General features: G+C 34.3%; 1 protein-coding gene across 6 annotated transcripts in view; it reads left to right on the top strand.

The window, feature by feature from the left end:
* The window catches only part of LOC125064335 (polypyrimidine tract-binding protein 1), a 275,845-nt gene that overhangs the window by 248,925 nt on the left and 7,365 nt on the right, over positions 1-19,555 (top strand). For all 6 annotated transcript variants that reach the window (XM_047671318.1, XM_047671320.1, XM_047671322.1 and 3 more), the window contains one exon: positions 8,582-8,640. In XM_047671318.1, the coding sequence (XP_047527274.1) occupies positions 8,582-8,640 (59 nt within the window). The remainder of the gene's footprint in view (positions 1-8,581; positions 8,641-19,555) is intronic.

Raw genomic sequence — 19,555 nt, 5'->3', positions numbered from 1 at the left:
GATGGTTTGCTCAGCGTAAATATATCTAACCACTCATATCGTTACGGTTTTCCTCGTTAACTATAAAAATCTATAATTAGATATGAATAATACAAACAGCATCGAGTCAAGCGATCTATCTCCTTCTCATTGCACGCCCTTCGTTCAAAGTTATCATCATCCTCCTGCCCTTATCCCAATTTTACTTGGGGTCGGCGCAGCACGTCTTCTTCTTCCATACTTCTCTGTCGGACGTCATCTCACAAGTAACATTCTTTCTAACCATATCGTCTTTCACCTTTGTTCAAAGTCATATTAAAAAAAATTGCAGCTGTAATTCTGTCGGAAAATAAATTGTTCCGCTTCGGCACTGCAAGAAATGTTATCCGTCCCTTCCACCATCAATGTTATGTCCCTTGTGCAAACAATACTATTCCAATTAAAGAAGGAATGAAGGTAAACTAACCTTGAATTTACGTAGCTCAGATATATTGTGAACTACTAACAGTTTATTGATATGTCTTTATTTACAATACAACATTATCCTACTTAACCACTTTGATTTTACTTGCAAAGTTCCGATAACAGCTTCGTAGACTTTCAAAACGCCTTTTTTCGCAAATCCATAATGAATATCAGAGTTTGTTCAGCTCGCAATCTGTGGCCTCGTATCCTAGACCAACGAGGTAGTCATATAGATACATCAATACACATTAACTCGACAAAGTAATGTATCGGTCTAAATTATTAAGTAAACGTCTTAAAAAATCTTCTAAAGAGCTTCCAACATAGATACCCTTTTAAAGAATTGCGTTTACAACTAAATAAAATCGTTTCATCATTTGCTTGTTTATCAGACCCCTGTCAAATATCTCAAATAAGATAATAATATTTTATGAAGGTTTTCGTTATTATTTATTCATTATTATTGGGAAAATTCAAAGAATTGTAAATGTGCTTTCAAAACGGTGAAAATAAAACTTCTCCCCGACTCAATGTAGTTTAGTTTGTTTGAAATGCTTATCGCTCTGTCTTCGTTGTTTTTTCACTTAAATAATACAACGCGGGACTTGACAGATGTTTCTCTATACAAATAAGTGTTTATGAATTTTTCATTTTTAATTCAATAACGAACGGACATCGTTGTGTGTCTTGTGTTACGTGGTTACCTAATTGGAGTGATATTATCCTGTTCTGAAGGCTCATAATTCGTCGGTATCGCGACGTAGCCAGCTAATGCAGTGTTTCCAATTTCCGAACATCGTTCAACCCGGGCACCGCTTCCGAACTATTTGCTTTTTTACCGCATTCGTCATTGTCCAATTCTAAGAGCTTTTGTCTTTGCCCGTTACCGCTTAGTTGCCATTAAACCATTTAGCTTCAAGTATTTAAAGTGCTGCTGCCATTAAAATAATTTACTTACATTAAACTTCGCTGTCTATTGCCGTTTTATTATGAAATACTACTCACTTTTTTTTTAAATATATGTCTTAAGCCTTAATAGCGCAACGGTATTAAGTCCGTACAATTATGAACCTTTGGGATAATTTCATTTCGAATCTAACACAAAACCAGTTTTACACTTTAGAAATTGATTCATTATAAATAATCACTGAACGAATGTACATATATAATAGAATATATATAGAGACGTCAAAAACTAATAAACCAATGTACATAAATACATAAATATTATACCAGAAAATTCGGCGCGTTCCGAATGAGGTTTCAATATATAATATTATTATATAAGTTAATGCGCTTTGCATTTCCCCACGCTTTAATTTTGTCTGTATATCTATCTATATATATAAAAGCGAAATTCTACTCACGAAGTCTCAAAAGCTATAACACAGCAAAACAACAACAAATTTGACAGGTAGGTTCCTTATATGGCATAAACATATTTTAGTAAACTCCACCCCTAAGGAGGTAAAACGGGGTTTGGAAGTTTGTATGAAAGTCCAAGTCGGGCTCAGCTAGTCTTATATATTTGTATAAACTAATGCAACGACTGGGCATGCAATTTTGCTTGGTGCAAACAAATATACCGATTTTACAGTATAAAGCCTTATACGTAGCAACCGTAGTAGATCGTAGATCGGATACATATACATAAATCCCTACTTCAATTATCCTGTCTCGTGGGAAGCGAACACAACACATCTCGTAGACACACTTTCGATGCTGAATTCCTAAATCCTGACTAAAGTTAAGTAACTTATAATATATTGGTTGGTGATACTTAAGTGGATTAATAAATTTCTTTACCTTTTTTTTTTTAACATCGTAATCATTTGGTATGGCTTTGTGCAAGCCTGTTTGAATGGTATCATCCATTCATCACATATTATATCGTTGTTTGCAGGATGTGTGAGCCAATGTAACTATAGGCACAAGGACCGTAATAACATATATTCCAAGTTTGGTAGCATAGACGCATAGCGGATTTGTGACCACTTACCATCAGGTGCCTCATGCGATATTAGCGCCTTCTTTTTATCTGTTAATTTACCACACCTCATCAAATTAATCTGTTATATTCCTTAAAGAGATTTTGAGGCAAAAAACAAACAATTAAACAGGGATATTATTGTCATTTATAAAGTATGTTAGTGTTAGAAGATATAATGTTGATTTTGAATTTAAAAAAAAAATGTTATATTTAATGTAAAATGAAGGAGTAACTAATTAGTTTCTTACCGGTTCTTCTCGATATCTACATTCCAAATGGGTGGTATCTCTACGTTTAATAAAAATATGAAAAATGACGATTCAAAAGTGCTTGCAAAAGCCTACTCGAATGAAGTATATTTTGATTTTGATTTCGGGCGAAGATGACGTCGCTGTCAGGTTATTTGCAATCTTTAAACAAAATAAGACAAATCAAAAACGTTAAATAATATTTTTCAAACCGTGAACTTTTCAATGTTCTTGAAACGTAAATTCTAAATTCATATTTTGCAATATTCGTCGTTTCTCGTGTTTGTTTTCGTATTCGACGCGGCCGCCGAAAATGCTTTATAACTTTAACCGCTCAGGAGTTGTCACCAATTTTGGATTCATGTTGTCTCTCCTTGTTACTTTCGTAAGTTTTGCGAGTTAATCTAATGAATATTCCCTAAGTTTTTATCATATTACAACTAACAAACGAGAGGTACTTCACAAATTGTCGCGACAAATTCTTAAATATTTAATTAATTTATTTTGTGACGTCGTCGTCGTTATTGTCTTTTCTCTTATTTGAGGTCGCATGTATGTTGCTTGCCTGACACCAACTATCCATCAAATGCTATTCTGGTGAGTTGATGACTGCGCCGTGAAGACGCTGAAGTTCTTGATTGATTGTGACATGATTTCCAAATTTTAGTCAGGTATTATAACCACCACGGGTTGCGTGGAGTGATTAAGTAGCAATTATTTTAATTCTCAATTATCTGAAATATTATTATTATTATTGCATAGATTCAACTTAAATGAAAGAAAACTTCTACTTACTTTTTATACTTATTACAAAAATGACAAAATTAAATTAAAGTAATACTTGAAAAAAAAAAAATTTTTTTTACATGCCATGTACATTGTACATGTAACACTTGTCGATCGATCGATGTATACTTTGTTGGTGATCTGGGTGGTAGCACAACAGTAATACTTTGTATGCTTCTTTTGTTTTGGTCCGGTTTTAAGGGTGATTGCTTATACTGTTACGTACAAGGAACGTTACATCTTAGTTACTGAAGTCGGTGACGCATTGATATGAGTGGTGCTTAAACTCATTACGGCCTATTTGCCTTCCTATTTTAAATTAAATGATAGTAAACAAACAAACACATTTGATATAGTTCACAAGATAGCGGCTCATAATATCGTTAAATCCGAACACGCTTGAATAGCATTGCAACATATTACGGCTTACAGCGAGCACTAAGATCGCTAAATATCAGTCGCCAGAAATCCTTAATTACGGGAATCCAACATAGACACGACATCTACCGCAAACAGGGGACGCATAATAATTGTAGCGGGCTGCTACACCTTAATAAAGCCAATCGAGTGAGGGCGAGCGAGGGGGTAGAGGGGAGGGTGAGGATTACCGCGATCTTCATTGAGATTTGTTCCGGGATTAGTAACGTGTGATGGTAAGCCCCGCGTTGTTCTTACACGAGGCGTTGACCGTAAGACACGACCATTATTAACGGACGAAATAATATTAGATAATTGTATTAAGGAATCGGATAGTGTAGCAGCTACTTTCTCTATCGACACTATATTAAAAAAAAAAAAACTTAATTGCTAGTATCCGCTCTCGGATTCGCCCAAGTATGACCTAAGTTTATTCCAAATTGTCTCGAAATCATTCTAGCCGTGTTTGCGTGATTGAGTAAACACCTTCATTATCGGCCTGTGAATTTCCCAGTGCTGGGCTAAAGCCTCCTCTCCTTTTGAGGAGAAGGTATGGACCATATTCCACCACGCTACTCCAATGCGGGTTGGTGGAATACATATGTGGCAGAATTTTGTTGAAATTAGACAGATGCAGGTTTCCTCACGATGTTTTCCTTAACCGAGCTGAGACGACGAGATGAATTATAAACAAAAAATAAGCACATGAATATTCAGTGGTCCTTGCCTGGGTTTGAACTCGAAATCATCGGTTAAGATGCACGCCTTCACATCTATTATATTAGCAGCATAAAATATAACGTTTGTTATTTGTTTTGTAATTGTTTGTTTAAAAATGGTTGAAAATGATCTTGTAACATCACAACTGAAAAGAATATAAATTGTGATGTAATATTAAAAAACGGCACATTTATAAAGCTTATAAATCTGCCAATAATGAGGCCTCAGAAAGCTCCTAAAGCCGTTGGTTCTCTGCTCGAACTCTCGTGTTGTAAAAGATTGAGATAATAGAGAGTACACCTGTGTTTGTGCACACACATTTATATAATATTAATAATATTCTATCCTATATTCAAATATCAAAATCATATTTTAGTAATTTATTTATAATGAATCTTGAAATAAAATTATATCAGAATACCATAAAGGGTCCGCTTCAAAGACAGTTCACGATTTCTTATTTTATTTTCCACAAGAGCCTCGGCGTCGCCGGATGAAAGGACGCCTAAATTGCGAGCCAAAATGCATTCAAGTTTGACATAGCACTCGAGTCAAAGCGGCAAGATTTAAGATATCATATTATATTGTAATCGGTCGGTGGGCAGAGACGAGACATCGCTTAAATTTACATAGCGGAGACCGTGAAAGCAAGCGTTTCTACACTGTGAAACGACGATTAGGGAATTCAATTTACGCATTTTTAATTCCTGTTAAGTGTGCTGAACTTTCATTTAAATGAAAACAATCAAATCAAATACAAAATTAATTGCCAAAGTGAAATATTATTACTTTTTCAATTATAGATGTTTAATTTTTTTTTTTTTTATGGGCCACCTGATGGCAAGTGGTCACCACCGCCCATAGACAAAGGCGCTGTAAGAAATATTAACCATTCCTCACATCACCCATGCGCCACCAACCTTGGGAACTAAGATGTTATGTCTTGTGCCTGTGATTACACTGGCTCACTCACCCTTCTAACCGGAACACAATAATACAGAGTACTGTTATTTGGCGGTAGAATATCTGATGAGTGGTCGGTACCTACCCAGACGGGCTTGCACAAAGCCCTACCACCAAGTACTACATTTGAATTTGAGGATATGAATACTAGCTAAAACAAAAAGATAACTATTTAAGAGCTAGTAACTAGCAATGAACAACAAAACATACACAAAAACATTGTTTCAATGCAGTCGGGTTAAAATAATTGCCTATACAACTTGAATTTTTAATGAAAAAACATCCCGTAGAAATTGATTGGAATCATTTAAATTTCTTGTACACAATCGGAGCATCGTTATTGAATTAGCCCTCGAATATTTTATCTCGAATAAATAAATTCGAATAAAGGGTAACCGGGCAAAGAAACGCTTTAAAAACTTCCGTTCCGGTTATTGTTAAAAATAACGAAATTTTCGTCGCAAGATTTTCGTTCAATCCACTTTGATTTTATTTACTCTATTATTTTATTGACATTCGCTTAAGCTAATATTGTCGCTTTATATATTTAGATGTTTTTAAGATTAATAATAAATTTTAAGAACGTATCATAATTATCATTCATCTTCGGATTCGCCTTCCTATCGAAATATAAAAGTGAAAGAAATGAACAGTGTACCTATATTTGCGCACACACACTTGAACACTATAATATCCTGCGTAGTTGAATAGTTTCCCTTGGGCAATCCCATAACGTCATATCGTCATGATGACGTCATAAAATAAATGAAGTAGCTGATAGGTATGTCATTGGAAAAGACTCCTGTATGCGGCCAGTTTAGTTGCCCTTGCTTGTAATTTTCTAGACCTTAAGGTCTACTATGTACTTAAGTACATATATAAACATTGTTTAGATTAAATTTACTACCATATTTAGTATAAATAGCGTACGTATATTTTTATTTTTCATTATTTATTCAGTCGCCTTTATCCCATTTATTCGAATGCTGTATAAAAAATGTTTCGATAGACATACGATTGTACGCGTCTGACATATTCTTGGAAAGTTTTGTTTTAAACGCTAAAATGAGTGTTTGTGAGTGTTTAATACAACATAAAACACTTTATAACGCCCACGGTTGTGTTTTGTGGCTCTGTATACCTTGGCTGGTGAAGAATCGCCGCTACATGTTTTCTTATTAATTTAATTTCTTACCAACAAATGCCTGGATGATCTTAGTTAGGTTATGATAACCTGCTGATATACATTACGGTTCTCCGACTATAATTAGACACCAGATTCGCTCAACTGTAAATTATTACGCCACTGTGAGATCTCGCTTATACGAGAAGTATTTATTATTATTATTAAACATAATTTCACGAGACACACTATAGCTTACCTTTCAAATAGACATCTGAGGATTCATTTTTATATTCTTATTTGAAGCTATTCTATGTAAAACGCGATTTTGGGATATTTCTTTTGATAGGTTAGATCGAAACGACGAACGTAAAAAATATAAGCCTTAAAGAGCTTTTAACTATGTATGAGGAGACAGCCCCTTACTTTTCATTTCCTTCGACATTCTTAAGGGTGAATTTGAGTGAATCTATATTATATACTTTATAACTTTGGAAAATTGTAAGAAAAAAAAAAAAGGAAAAGTGATAATATTTTCAAAGAATATTACTTACGAGAGTTTTTCTTGTGTTGTGTTTTTCTTTTATTTTAATAATCTCCCTTAATATGGTATAAAAGTATATTTTTTTCGACGTTCAAATATATATATATTTTTATTTGTTAGATACGTTTACTCTTATGCCAAAAAAAAAATGTAATCAACTGCTATATGTGTCTACATCGATATTTATATAATAATAACATTTGAAATATAAACCTTTGACTGCAGCCCAATAAATAAACATATATCAACCCGAACATTCAAAACTTCGTATCGAGTGAGTGGAACGTATCAATTAATGCTCGTCGAGTTTAAGATGGGGGCAAAAATACATAAAACTTGTTTCGCATATTCGTTAGAGTGTTGTAGATGATAAAATAGCTGCGGTACACCTGAGGCTAAACAAACTCTCGTAGAGTGGGATTTCATAGCGCTCCACGTTCGGTGGCAATTTCACCTTGTTTGAGCGAACACGGTATTACCTGACAAAGATTCAACACTTAATGAACAAGTGTTTCATTACATTAGCATCTTGAGAAATTTAATACGAACTAACATGACTGTAGAACGACGTTTAATGTATAGATTATATTATTTACAAAAAACCAATTATATTATATACAAAATAAATTTGATTGTATGCAAGCTTATGTCGTTTAAGATAAATTAAATAACCATTAAGTTTTCTTGCCGGTTCTTATCGGTGAGATTTAATTGAATCCTGTAATATGGCGATTGTAAGATCCTACTTTAATACCAATCCGATTTTATTAAACGGTTTCATTTTGTTCGCATTCCTCATTCGATAATTGAAACATACTAAAAAAATATTTGTATTTTTATAATACCTGTACGTGCCAGTTCACAAACGTATAAACCTTTTTATATAAAACAATAGCGTTTTGTGATTTCCTTTCTTAATTCTACGTTCAATGACGTTGTTCTAAATTATTTTAACTTTCGTACAAGCTTGAACAATTTGTTGCACGGCAACGTTTGTTAGGATATTTAACCAACAATTGTGTTATTAGCGAACCATTTTTTTTTAACAAATACATTTCGATAAGTAATAAAAAATATGAATTTAAATCTCTGTTTTCGTACGCTTTATATGTGTTTATAATTCATATCGTGTTCGGTGGAGGAAACTTCAATATGTTCGATGATGTTGTGCCACATTTTTTTTCCAAAGATCCTTACAAGTAAACTTTCTTAAGTATAGGAGCCCAGTGGGCCATTAACGCCGTGTGACTTTACTTGTAATTAATTGTCGCACGTTTTTCAAATGAAATAATCAAAACTGTGCACTATTTGTGAACATTTTAAACATTAATGCATTTCTTTTTCAGATTCATTTCAAGCCCTAATCCAGTACCCAGACACGGGGTCAGCGCAAATGGCAAAAACGGTGAGCTGTGAATACTTCTTCGTTTTTATTTAACTGTTTGTGAAGTAAAGCCATAAAACAAAGTTCTTATTGTCGCACGTTTCATTCGGTTTAATGACTCGCTTTCGAACTATCTGAATGAAGTGACTTTGTCATATATACTTCGACTGGAGCCGTGTAAAGCTAAGTCCCTAATATTGATAATCTTTCATCTGACATAATATCTGAAGATAGATTTTGTTTTTTTTTTTTTTTAAAGTAGGCAAACGAGTATGTATCTTGCGTCGTGAATACATCGCTAACCAAGATCTATGATGTTCGGTCCTGTAATTATACCGTCTTACCTGCCCACATATAGAAGCATGCGAGCTTCAAATGTTACGTATTCTATAAATAATTCGAATCTATGTAGGTAATATCTATATAAAACTTGTGTTGTTGTCAACGCCCACCTTCAAACCATTAACAATTAATAAGGATTTCTATAAATATAAACACATATATGAATATATAAATAAATAATTACGGTAATAAATACGTATAATATACACAATTAGTTTTTGGTAGTGCGTGTTTGCGCGTGGCACACATTTGTGTGAACTTGTATGTATACGTATGCTAGAGTGTAAAATGTTTAAAAATTTGGTACTAGTTGTCGCTCTCGGCTCCACTTACATTTTAGGGGTTGTTCGTAGGGTGTTAGGACTAGAAAGCCCATGTCCTTACTTGGAGTTCAAGCTTGCTTCATACTCAATTTCATCAAATAAAGTTCGGTGGCTTGGCCTTGAAAGGACAACACATTCACAGGTAAACAGACCGTGTTACTTTCGCTCTATATAAAAGATTATTTACATTATAATCCTGTTCTATATATAAAAATAATGATTTATTATATATATAAATGTAAATTAAATATACTTAATTTAACGATGATAAGAAGTCAAACGCTAAGTATGTTCCTCATTTTGCATCGTAAATGCACCGCGAACCATGGACCTAAGATATTTAGTTCCTGTCACCACCGGCTTCAGACCAGAACACAGCAATACAATGTATTATCCTTTGATGGCAGAATAGTTAGTTAGGGGGAAGTACCAATAAGGCATCGACTAAATTGAACACAAGTGTGAAGTATTGTATGTGTGTGTGAGTGTGTGTGAATATATGCGTGTCTTTAAGTGGAAAATGTTTGACTATTTGTTATTTAACATTAGTAATGAATTATGTTGATTATGATAACAAGTGGGTCTCCTGAGAAACTTCGCGTTTATTCGAAATATTTTTTAGGAATTTCGAAACCTATGACAGGCTTTGTTTTGATTTAATTTAATTGTAAACTGCAAGTCACTCATCATTAGTTCAGTTACAATTGAAGTTTACTTTAATTTTCTTTACGTTTTAAATTTTTTTTTTTTCTTATACAGCCGTAGTAACGCTCTCTAACCGGTCAGTAACTTTTTTCCGTTCTCTAAAATTAATTCCTTGTTAAATCGTAACAATTTACTAAAATGCAATGAAAAATCTTTATTTTTCTGCACATCTACGGCTGGAGCTCTTTAAAGTCCTCCGATCCTCATCGTCCCAAAATCTCTGGGACAAAAATCGGCTTACGCTATTAATACATAAGATTTCTATCGATCGAAAAACACCTCAATTTAACTTAATGTGGTGATTCCCACAATATCGAGTTACGGTAAGGGAAGTCCGCGCCCCAGTCGCCGACTGGGACATCATTTTTCTCAGCTGAACTTTTCCCATTCTCTATTCATTTGCGTTAGAAGTTGAGCGTACTGCCGCCTACTGCAGCGACTGTTTTAACTTTATTTCTGATGCAGCGTTCAGGGCAAATTAAATTTCGTTCTGCGGCTTCCGCAAACTCGCTTTGGTAGCATAATAATTATCGGGCTTTGTTTTTCTGTTTCGCAACTGTTATTAATCGGCGGCGTCGATACCTTTTTTTATATTATTTTATTGAGTCGTTGAAATTTTATTACCTTTCGTTTTTGAAATAATCATAACGTCTGTTGAATAACTTCTCTCTGCGCGGCGCGGTTTCACCCGCATTGTGCATTCCTGCTATGCAAAAACATAACAATACCAAAAAATATTGTTTGGTGGTAGGGCCTTGTGTAAGCCCGTCTAGGTAGGTACCACTCATGAGATATTCTGTCGCCAAGCAGCAATATTTTTTTATTGTTGTGTTCGGGTTTAAAGTGTGAGACAGGCCCAAGGGACATAACATCTTAGTTCCCAAGGTTGGTACCGCAATGGTGATGTAAGGAATGGTTAATATTTCTTACAGCGCCATTGTCTATGGACGGTGGTGACCACTTAACAACAGGTGGCCCATTTGCCGGTCCGCCTACCTGTTACATAAAAAAAAGTAAAATATGAGATAATAGGGGGTAGTACCTGCCCGTATCAAGGATTAATCTATTAAATACTATAAGATTTCATAATATCTTTATAATATTAGTATAGTTTAATAGTTTGGGAGCCATGATTTATTTGGGCGCTAACAGCGATTAAATATAGTTATAAAAATAAAAAAAAACGTCGGCCATTATTCATTATATTCAGCTCACAACTCGCCCAACAAATTAATACTCCCAAGCGAGGATGCCATAGTAAATTTGAGATATCACCGGCAAAGCGGAGTAGAGAAAACTTAGTAACGCTAAGACCGACTCTTATACGCCGGCTCTGATTGAAATTCTACGTAAAATGATGTAACTACTAGACGTAGAGTATTGCAACAGCTCTCGTAGTGATATTATTTTCGATCCATACATTTCTATTTTGCACTATCTCCTTCAAATTAATTCTGAATATCGTGAGAACATTTCGTAATATTTGATAATTAATTATTCGTAGTATGTATATACGTTACATTTATTTCGACTATTTCATACATAATACAAGTTTGCAAATGTGCTTTTGTTGGGCACAAGCCTTCCTCCCATTTTGACAAAGATTACTCCACCACGGATGAGATTATTCAAACACAATTGGCAGATTTTCATCCAAGACATGAAATTTCGACGTATTCTTTCACCAGGATGTACGAGATTGATATCAAAATTAAATAGTGCTTACCCGAAACTTCTAATCTAGTTCTTCACTTCAATCGCCTCCTCAATGGGAGAAATCTTTGCCCAGCAGTGGGATATTTGAAGAACACACAAAGTCATTTAGTTGATTGAGTACAATACGATTGAATAACAAACATGCACGTGAAGTGTCTTAACTTATTAAAAACGATTTTATTTATCATTCGTACCATAAGAATTTCTTATGAATGTGTATGAATGAATATTTAACAAATGTACATATCTTGAGATATAGATGGTGCTCACTTTATCGAGACGGATATTACATTTATTCTCGAAGATTTTATTCGTCATACGAGTCTGATGGGACTGGACTGGACGCGGATTTTTCTTAAAATGAAATTGAAACGTCCCGCAAGGTAAGTGGCAGCAGGAGTAAGAGGTACAAAGTGAAGTGAAGCCGGATAGTGCTCCAACCACAAAGGGCACAGTCGGATGTTGGAGCACTGAAATCCCCCGATCCCCGACTCTATGATCCTTGACATAAATCTCTAACCTCCCCATCAAATCTTTTCAGAGGGCGGCTTATACGCAGACACGAAATGTAAGCTTTTAATGTGCTCAATTCTTGTACCTGTATGTATGTCGTGGCGCGTTTTACTACTAAACGTAAATGTGCATCGTTTGCTTCGTAAATTAATTTGGATTTCGTTTAAATACAAGCAAAACGTAATACTTCAGACTTATGTGGTATTTTGTCGGTATATTCCATTTAATTGCAACGTGTGTAGGTGCTATTCAAATTATTATATGATGCTGTCGTAATATTGTTCGCAAGCTAAAGATATTATTTTAGACTGAAGTGTAACATGACGATTTAAATGTACAAGTAGTGTACTATTTCTTTATAAATGATATTTATCATCTCAAAGAATAACCATCTGTGCAAGAGGTTCGAAAGGGCACATGCACAAACACACTTGCACAAGTGCACTTCATCCAAACACTCTAATAGTTCGTTTAGCGCCATCCTACATTACTGAAAGACTGATTCAACACTGCAAATATTCTAACTCGGAACTGTAAATAAAATTTTTCATTTTTCAGACAGTAAAACTTTTAATAGCTTGAAAGGGAATTCGAACTTGGGACCCTAGTTTCTGCAGCCCTTCCAACCACAACATATATGAGTTCTATAAATCTATATATTATATAACACCAAATTCAAATCACAGTACAGAGTGCTCCATCATTACTTTGTGATTGATAACTATTTGACTCATTCGGTCCGCAGACACTCCCCCAGGCACCTCATCCATATTTGCAACAGTAACCTTCGATGACGATCACTCATTTTAAACCACCGTCACGTCACTATTATTGTAGGTACCTGCGCTGGCTCGTAGCGAAAACATTTTTAGTGAGAATACATTTTAATGAAACATTTTTTTTTATTTTAATAATCACGTAAATAAACTTTATCTTAAAACTAGTTTGTACCCGTGACTTAGTGCGCGAGTGATATGGGGAGCGTTGTATCCGTGTTAAGCTAATTAATAAATGTTGAAATCTTATCTATACTAATATTAAAGCTTGTTTGTTTGCTCTTATCATGGAATCTATTAGAACTTTTTGAAGAAAAAATATATTACTTATAGATAGCCCATTCGTTGAGTAAGGTTAATATAGACGAACTAGTTATAGGGACTATTATCGGCGAAGCAGTTATGTTAAAAGCGAATATTACCGCGACGCTTAGCTAGTGTACCAAATTATAATATACAAGCCATAGTTTTTTATATATTATAAAAATATAAAAATCACGCATACCACATAAATGGTCAAAACTAAAAGCAAGTGAAACTGCGAAGTGCATTTCATAGACTTAAATCTCAGTAACGAGTTGAATCTTTTGCCACAAGTTTTATGTATATTGTTTGAGTATTTTTTTAAAGTTAGGCATTACTAAAAAAAACGTCCTCTATTTTATTAGAATATATAGTTACGTAATTGTAGTTACAAGACAATAACTGTAAATATTATAGATTAAAGTCGAGGCTATGTTTACATTTTAAAATTGCACTTTGCTCGCGACCGCGACTAAGCGGAGCTTTTCTGTCAACACAAGAGACGTATTCAAACAGCGTATCTGTCGAAAGCGTGATACCTGCGCTGACAAATTGTCTAGTTTAAATTTTTCGAAACAAACAGCTGTTTAGCTACGAAATAATAATGTAATGCTACGCCGTATATCATATATATAACCCCCTATGTTTGTTATATGAATATTATATTGTAACGTCCCCGGCAAGTTTACGTTGTTGAGAAAATTTGAGAACATGATTAATACAAACATCTAAACATTTCGTTAAGAAAAAATAATTTGTTATAGTGTACTAATAATAATGACAGTTCGATTTGTTCGATCGTTTCGAACTTAAAAATATGTTTGTGTGTTTACGAGTGTAATTATCAAAATAATCTGTAATAAATTACACAAAGTTATACTTTTAAACACATCGAGTAAAGTATTCCGTGAGTGTTCAGAGTCTCAGAATCAATGAATATTAATCGACAAAAAAGGGTTCGAAGCCGGGCAAGCACCACTGTTTTTTTAGTTGCTTAACCTGTGTGAAGAAATCATCGGAAAGCAAAACATCTACGAAATTCTGTCACATATTTACCCACCAACCCAATTTAAAACCAACATTAAAGCGACGTGGTGGAGTTCCAAGATTTTTCCCAAAATAAATCTGATTTGATAATTTTTTTTTAAATTTTTTAAAAACAAATCATTTATCGCAAGGAACGAGAGCAAATCTATAAAGTGCTTGATGTTAAACTATTATTTTTGTTCCACTCTCGCTTCTCCGAATGGACGGTGTTCATTCACCCTTAATAATAGGTCCCGAGTAAGTTTTAAACAAGATTAAATAATTTAATCATAGTTTCTTTGAATACTTATGCTTAAATAGTATTAAAAGTCCGTATTTTCAAGCTATTTACTATCGACTAAACTACGTGAACTACGCTATATCTTTATTCATAGGAGCAAGGATCCTCCGTTGCTTAAAATTGCAAGACTGATCGCCCCTGTTTAGATTCCGACCGGTTCTGTCAACAAAGATCAAGCTGCACTCTGCGTCACCTCGTTACGTGTCAAACATTGTTTAATCTTTGTTTTGTTAGTGTCCCGAGCTTTGCACGACATAATTACGAACCAATAATTGTACTACCTCATATCACTCAAATATTCGTCACTTGTATTGCTTTGTAATGAATTATATGTTACGCGTAGGTAGTCAGAGTTTACAATATTGTTGGTACGACAATACCATTATGCGGTAAACAATAGTAACAGTCATAGACAAAGCCAATTGAAGCGTTTGGTAACAAAAGTCGGCAACTTCATTATTCATGATGTCAGAATGTAGAACAACATCTGTGGATTAATCACTAATATTGGGTTTCGTTGGGGGAGAGCATTAAGGAGCGGTTTTTGAGCAACGATGGCGCCGATCGTTTTCTATTTATCACCTACAATTAGGGGTTTATCTTTGAGTATTAATTACAATTTCTAATGGAACGAAAACAGTTTGAAATGAGACACGCCCAGAAGGACGAAACGTCGAATAAATGCCAACGAGGACTAAGGTGTGCTGATAATTATTGTTGTTATACATTTTTAGAAGATTATTTTATCATCTCACAAGATTATCTTGGATTATAATGTGTCTGCTACTACGTCAAAGTTATGGGTTAGTTTATAAGGCAGGTTCATTACATAGTCGATTCAATTTAAGCTTTCGCGTTTTTCACTTGAGGCTTTCACAATATCTGCTCAAAATCATAATTCGGCAGTGTTCACACTCCTGTGCCTCACGTAAATTGGTGTCCTCAGCACAGTGTGTCATAATCCTTATCTGTTAATCTTTTATTAACATGAGATTTTAATTTATTAATAGGAACAGGTAAAATACTGCGAATTCTTAATATAGAAACGGACAATTCGTTCCAGGATGGGTGTTTACTTTACGGAGACGAGAACTAGGTGTTATAAATATTGCAATAAACTTGTGTCGCTGTGATTAATTTTACCGCTTTGTGTTAAATAAACGCAAAATACATAAATACTCTATACCGTGATACTGCAGAATATTTATGTAAATTATTTTTATTTTACATTAGCAGCCCGTAAATGTCCCACTGCTGGGATAAAAGCCTCCTCTCCCTTTGAGGAGAAGGTTTGGAGCATATTCCACCACGCTGCTCCAATGCGGGTTGGCGGAATACACATGTGGCAGAATTTCGTTGAAATTAGACACATGCAGGTTTCCTCACGATGTTTTCCTTCATCGCCGAGCACAAGATGAATTATAAACACAAATTAAGCACATGAAATTTTATTGGTGCATGCCTGGGTTTGAACCCTAAATCATCGGTTAAGATGCACGCGTTCTAACCACTGGGCCATCTCGGCTCTTATTTTACTCATTTACTAATTTTACTATTTTTAAAGAACTTTTACTTGATTTTAATTTTTTTACTGGTTAGAATTTAAAATTAATTTATGGCATAGATTAAAAATAAACGGTTAATTGAACGATCCGTATTCATCACCGAATCATTAATAGTTAAAATATATTAGTTAATTGTTAAAAGCACTTAGCTGTATTTGTTTTCGGAGATCCGTTCGGAGAGACCGACCATCGATAAGTGGTCTTTATCTGTGACTAATCGTGCAAGTGGTTTCTCGCCTAATACAATCAATTAAACTACATCGAGTTCGTAGAACTGATTTTACCCTTACAATATCTCCGGGTTCGAATTGAAATAAAATTAAGAAAAAAAATACAATATAGTGCGAATATAAAAAAATAAGCACAAAAAATCAAATGACGTTTACAAATATTTTAAACCATTGCAGCGAAAATACTATTTAAAAAAAAGGCATTTTTCAGTTGACGTAATCCTTGCACCGGCAACCGAAGCAATCTGAGCGATGTCCGCTCTTATAAATATTAATCGTTGCGAGCTTGGACCCCAACAAAAACGTTTATCTGGTCTCCGTGGAAAAACCACCAGAATTAGCAACAGGGGGTGGATTAAGGCGGACCGCGCTTAATCCTTCTCTAAGAAGGCTTTGCTTAAACGAGTTCTAACGAGCTAAAGATAAAACAATTACCGGGGAAGTGATTAAGAGACACAGGACACTTGTTACGTCTTACGATGATTCCGTCTCGCCTCTGTGACGGCCTCTTTGCTGTCTAAATGAATCTTATTTACCTCGTTTCAAAAGATGTAAAGCGAAGTCAACTCGATTAATTTCCTCGAAGGATATTTAATTTATCTAGTAAATTATGTGTAATACTAACTCTATTTCGCGTTTGGGTTTTCTTTTAAATATTATACACAATTTTAAAATTATGAACAAGGATGACAGAAACGACTTACTGCGATGAATCTTTTTTTTTTTGGTTTTCCACAAATATACAATACGCAATATTATATATGTTGATGTAGGAGTTCGTCGGTGACAAAAGTTTTAAGTTAACCTAACAAAAAACAAACATGTCGGAGTTCGTGTCGATTAGGCGGTAAACATCAAACGGTTAAGGAATACGCGTGTTACAATGTTTAAGCTTGCCGAGTTAGATTTATTACAGTGTTACTACAGGCACAAGGGACAAAACGTCTTTGTTCGGAAGGTTGCTGGCGGATTGCAAGAGAAGTTTATTATTTACAGTACCAATGTCTACCTAGTGGTGACGACTTACCATCAAGGGAACCATTTACTAATCTGCCTACCTTTATTAAATATATACATACATATACACTACTATTTAGGCCAAGGCTATGACAACCTTGGCCTAAATAGTTTTGAATTGACTATACTAGCTTCTCCTTAAAGCTTTGCACCCATCTTTAAGTCAACCTGTATATTAATTCGATATATTTGTAAAATAAAAACAAAAGTAAATATGCCTCAATGTTTTAATACGATATTAATAAGGATATTAATAGCCTGTCTACCTTTGAGGTAAATTTATTCATAGCTTCTATATACAAGCAAAAAGGGTTACATCTTACAGCGGTGATATTGACGATATTATCTGATTAACTCCTACATTGAACTAAGAGTCGGTGCACAATAAATTGGACCGCCGCAGATGTCACTTACCAAATTTGTATTCCTTTTTTTAAATTTAGAAGCATAACTTATCGATAATCAAAATAATAACTACCGCTGTCTCGAAAAACAAAGTACTCTGACGTAAAATAAACTGGAAACTAAAGAAACTCAGAAGGTTGAATTTAGTCTATATATTTAAAAGCGATTCACTCTGATTAATCACGAAATCTCAGAAACGATAACACCTGCAAACTTTAAATTTGGCAGGTAGGTTCCTTATAGTGTAGACATTCGCTAAGAACGAATTTTACTCTACCCCTAAATGGGTAAAAAAGGGTTTGGAAGTTTGTGTTTTATAAATTTTCCCAGGGTAAAGCTGCAGTTTCAGCTAGTATTAAATGATAATTTCAATGTGAATGTCATGGACATAACAGATTAAAAATGGTAAAACGAATATTTATAGCTTGAAGTATAATGCTATAAAATTGTTGACAAAAGCAAAGATCGGTTAACGGTACGTCTAATGTGAAACAGCCCTGAGAATTATAAATATATATATATATATATATATGTTTTAACGATCTTTGCGTCTTTGGTATTTAAAATCAAAGCATTCTTCCATTCAAGTAAGCTCTTATCATCGTCGCTCCCTTTGACTCATTATCGTATAATGTCAGGACGAAATTGATGGGTATTCGTTGATTTCCGTGCTTTAAAATCAATAAAGCCATTTTTGTATTTAATCATTTATGTAATTGATTTTAAGAAAAGAGTAATAATCAGAGTTTGGTGTCTGTTCTTCTTGGTAGATCTATATTCCGTACCGGTTGTTAGCTTTAAATTTAATCTTTGAAAATGACGATCCAAAAGTGCTCGCAAGAGCTTATTTGAATTAAGTATATTTTGATTTGATTTGTCAGTCGAAAATAGGTTTGTATTGAAGATTCTACCAGGAAGAACCGGCAGGAGTTCATTGGTTAGTCTTTTTCTTCTCGGATCGCCTATTATTCAATCTTCATCGAAACAAAATTGAGGTGTGACATTTCGTAAAACTAATTACGTATCGAACCGATCTTCTTCACGCTTTCTTACGTGCTTTTCGTATTTCCATATAAGTTGAGCTAAAAACGAACCAATCTATTCACGTCTACACATCAGGGGTTCGCATTTGCATATAGAGCAGAAATTTATTAAATCTACAGCCAATATTCCAGCTTTCCGACATTGAACTCTTACTTATTCATTGCGTTTCTGAAAATTTTATTGGATTGTAAAAAGGTATTCAAATTTAACTCCATTTATAGGAAGTACGAGCGTGGTTTAATCAACGTTTAAGGGAGTTTTTTTAACCATCGATTGTATTTTTTATTACTTTGCTATGTTGGTGCTTCATTTACGGTCAAATTAAAAGTACGGCAGAGGAAAATGAATGAATAATATAATTTAATTCGAGAACCGATGGTAGGGGCTTTGTACGGGCTCAGTAATTTTACTGGAAAACATCAATGTTTTGTATTGCTATTATTCTTTCGAGGGTTAATGAGCCAGTGGAATTACCGGAACAAAAGTATAACATCTAAGATGGTATACAACGAAGACTGTGTAAGTGGTGCCTTATAAGTCAGCGTCATGTGAAAAATATCCTCAATTTCTTGCCTGGTATATAAAATATTTATCGCGTACATACTTCTCGTAAATTGCCCGTTGCATAGTTAATATACCAATGTAATTCTTAAATTAAACTCGATGGTCT

Source organism: Vanessa atalanta, chromosome 5 (assembly GCF_905147765.1).
Source record: "Vanessa atalanta chromosome 5, ilVanAtal1.2, whole genome shotgun sequence".
Classification (NCBI taxonomy): Eukaryota; Metazoa; Arthropoda; class Insecta; order Lepidoptera; family Nymphalidae; genus Vanessa; species Vanessa atalanta.
Note: the sequence above shows the minus strand (reverse complement) of the source record. Positions and strands in the feature narration are given on the sequence as shown.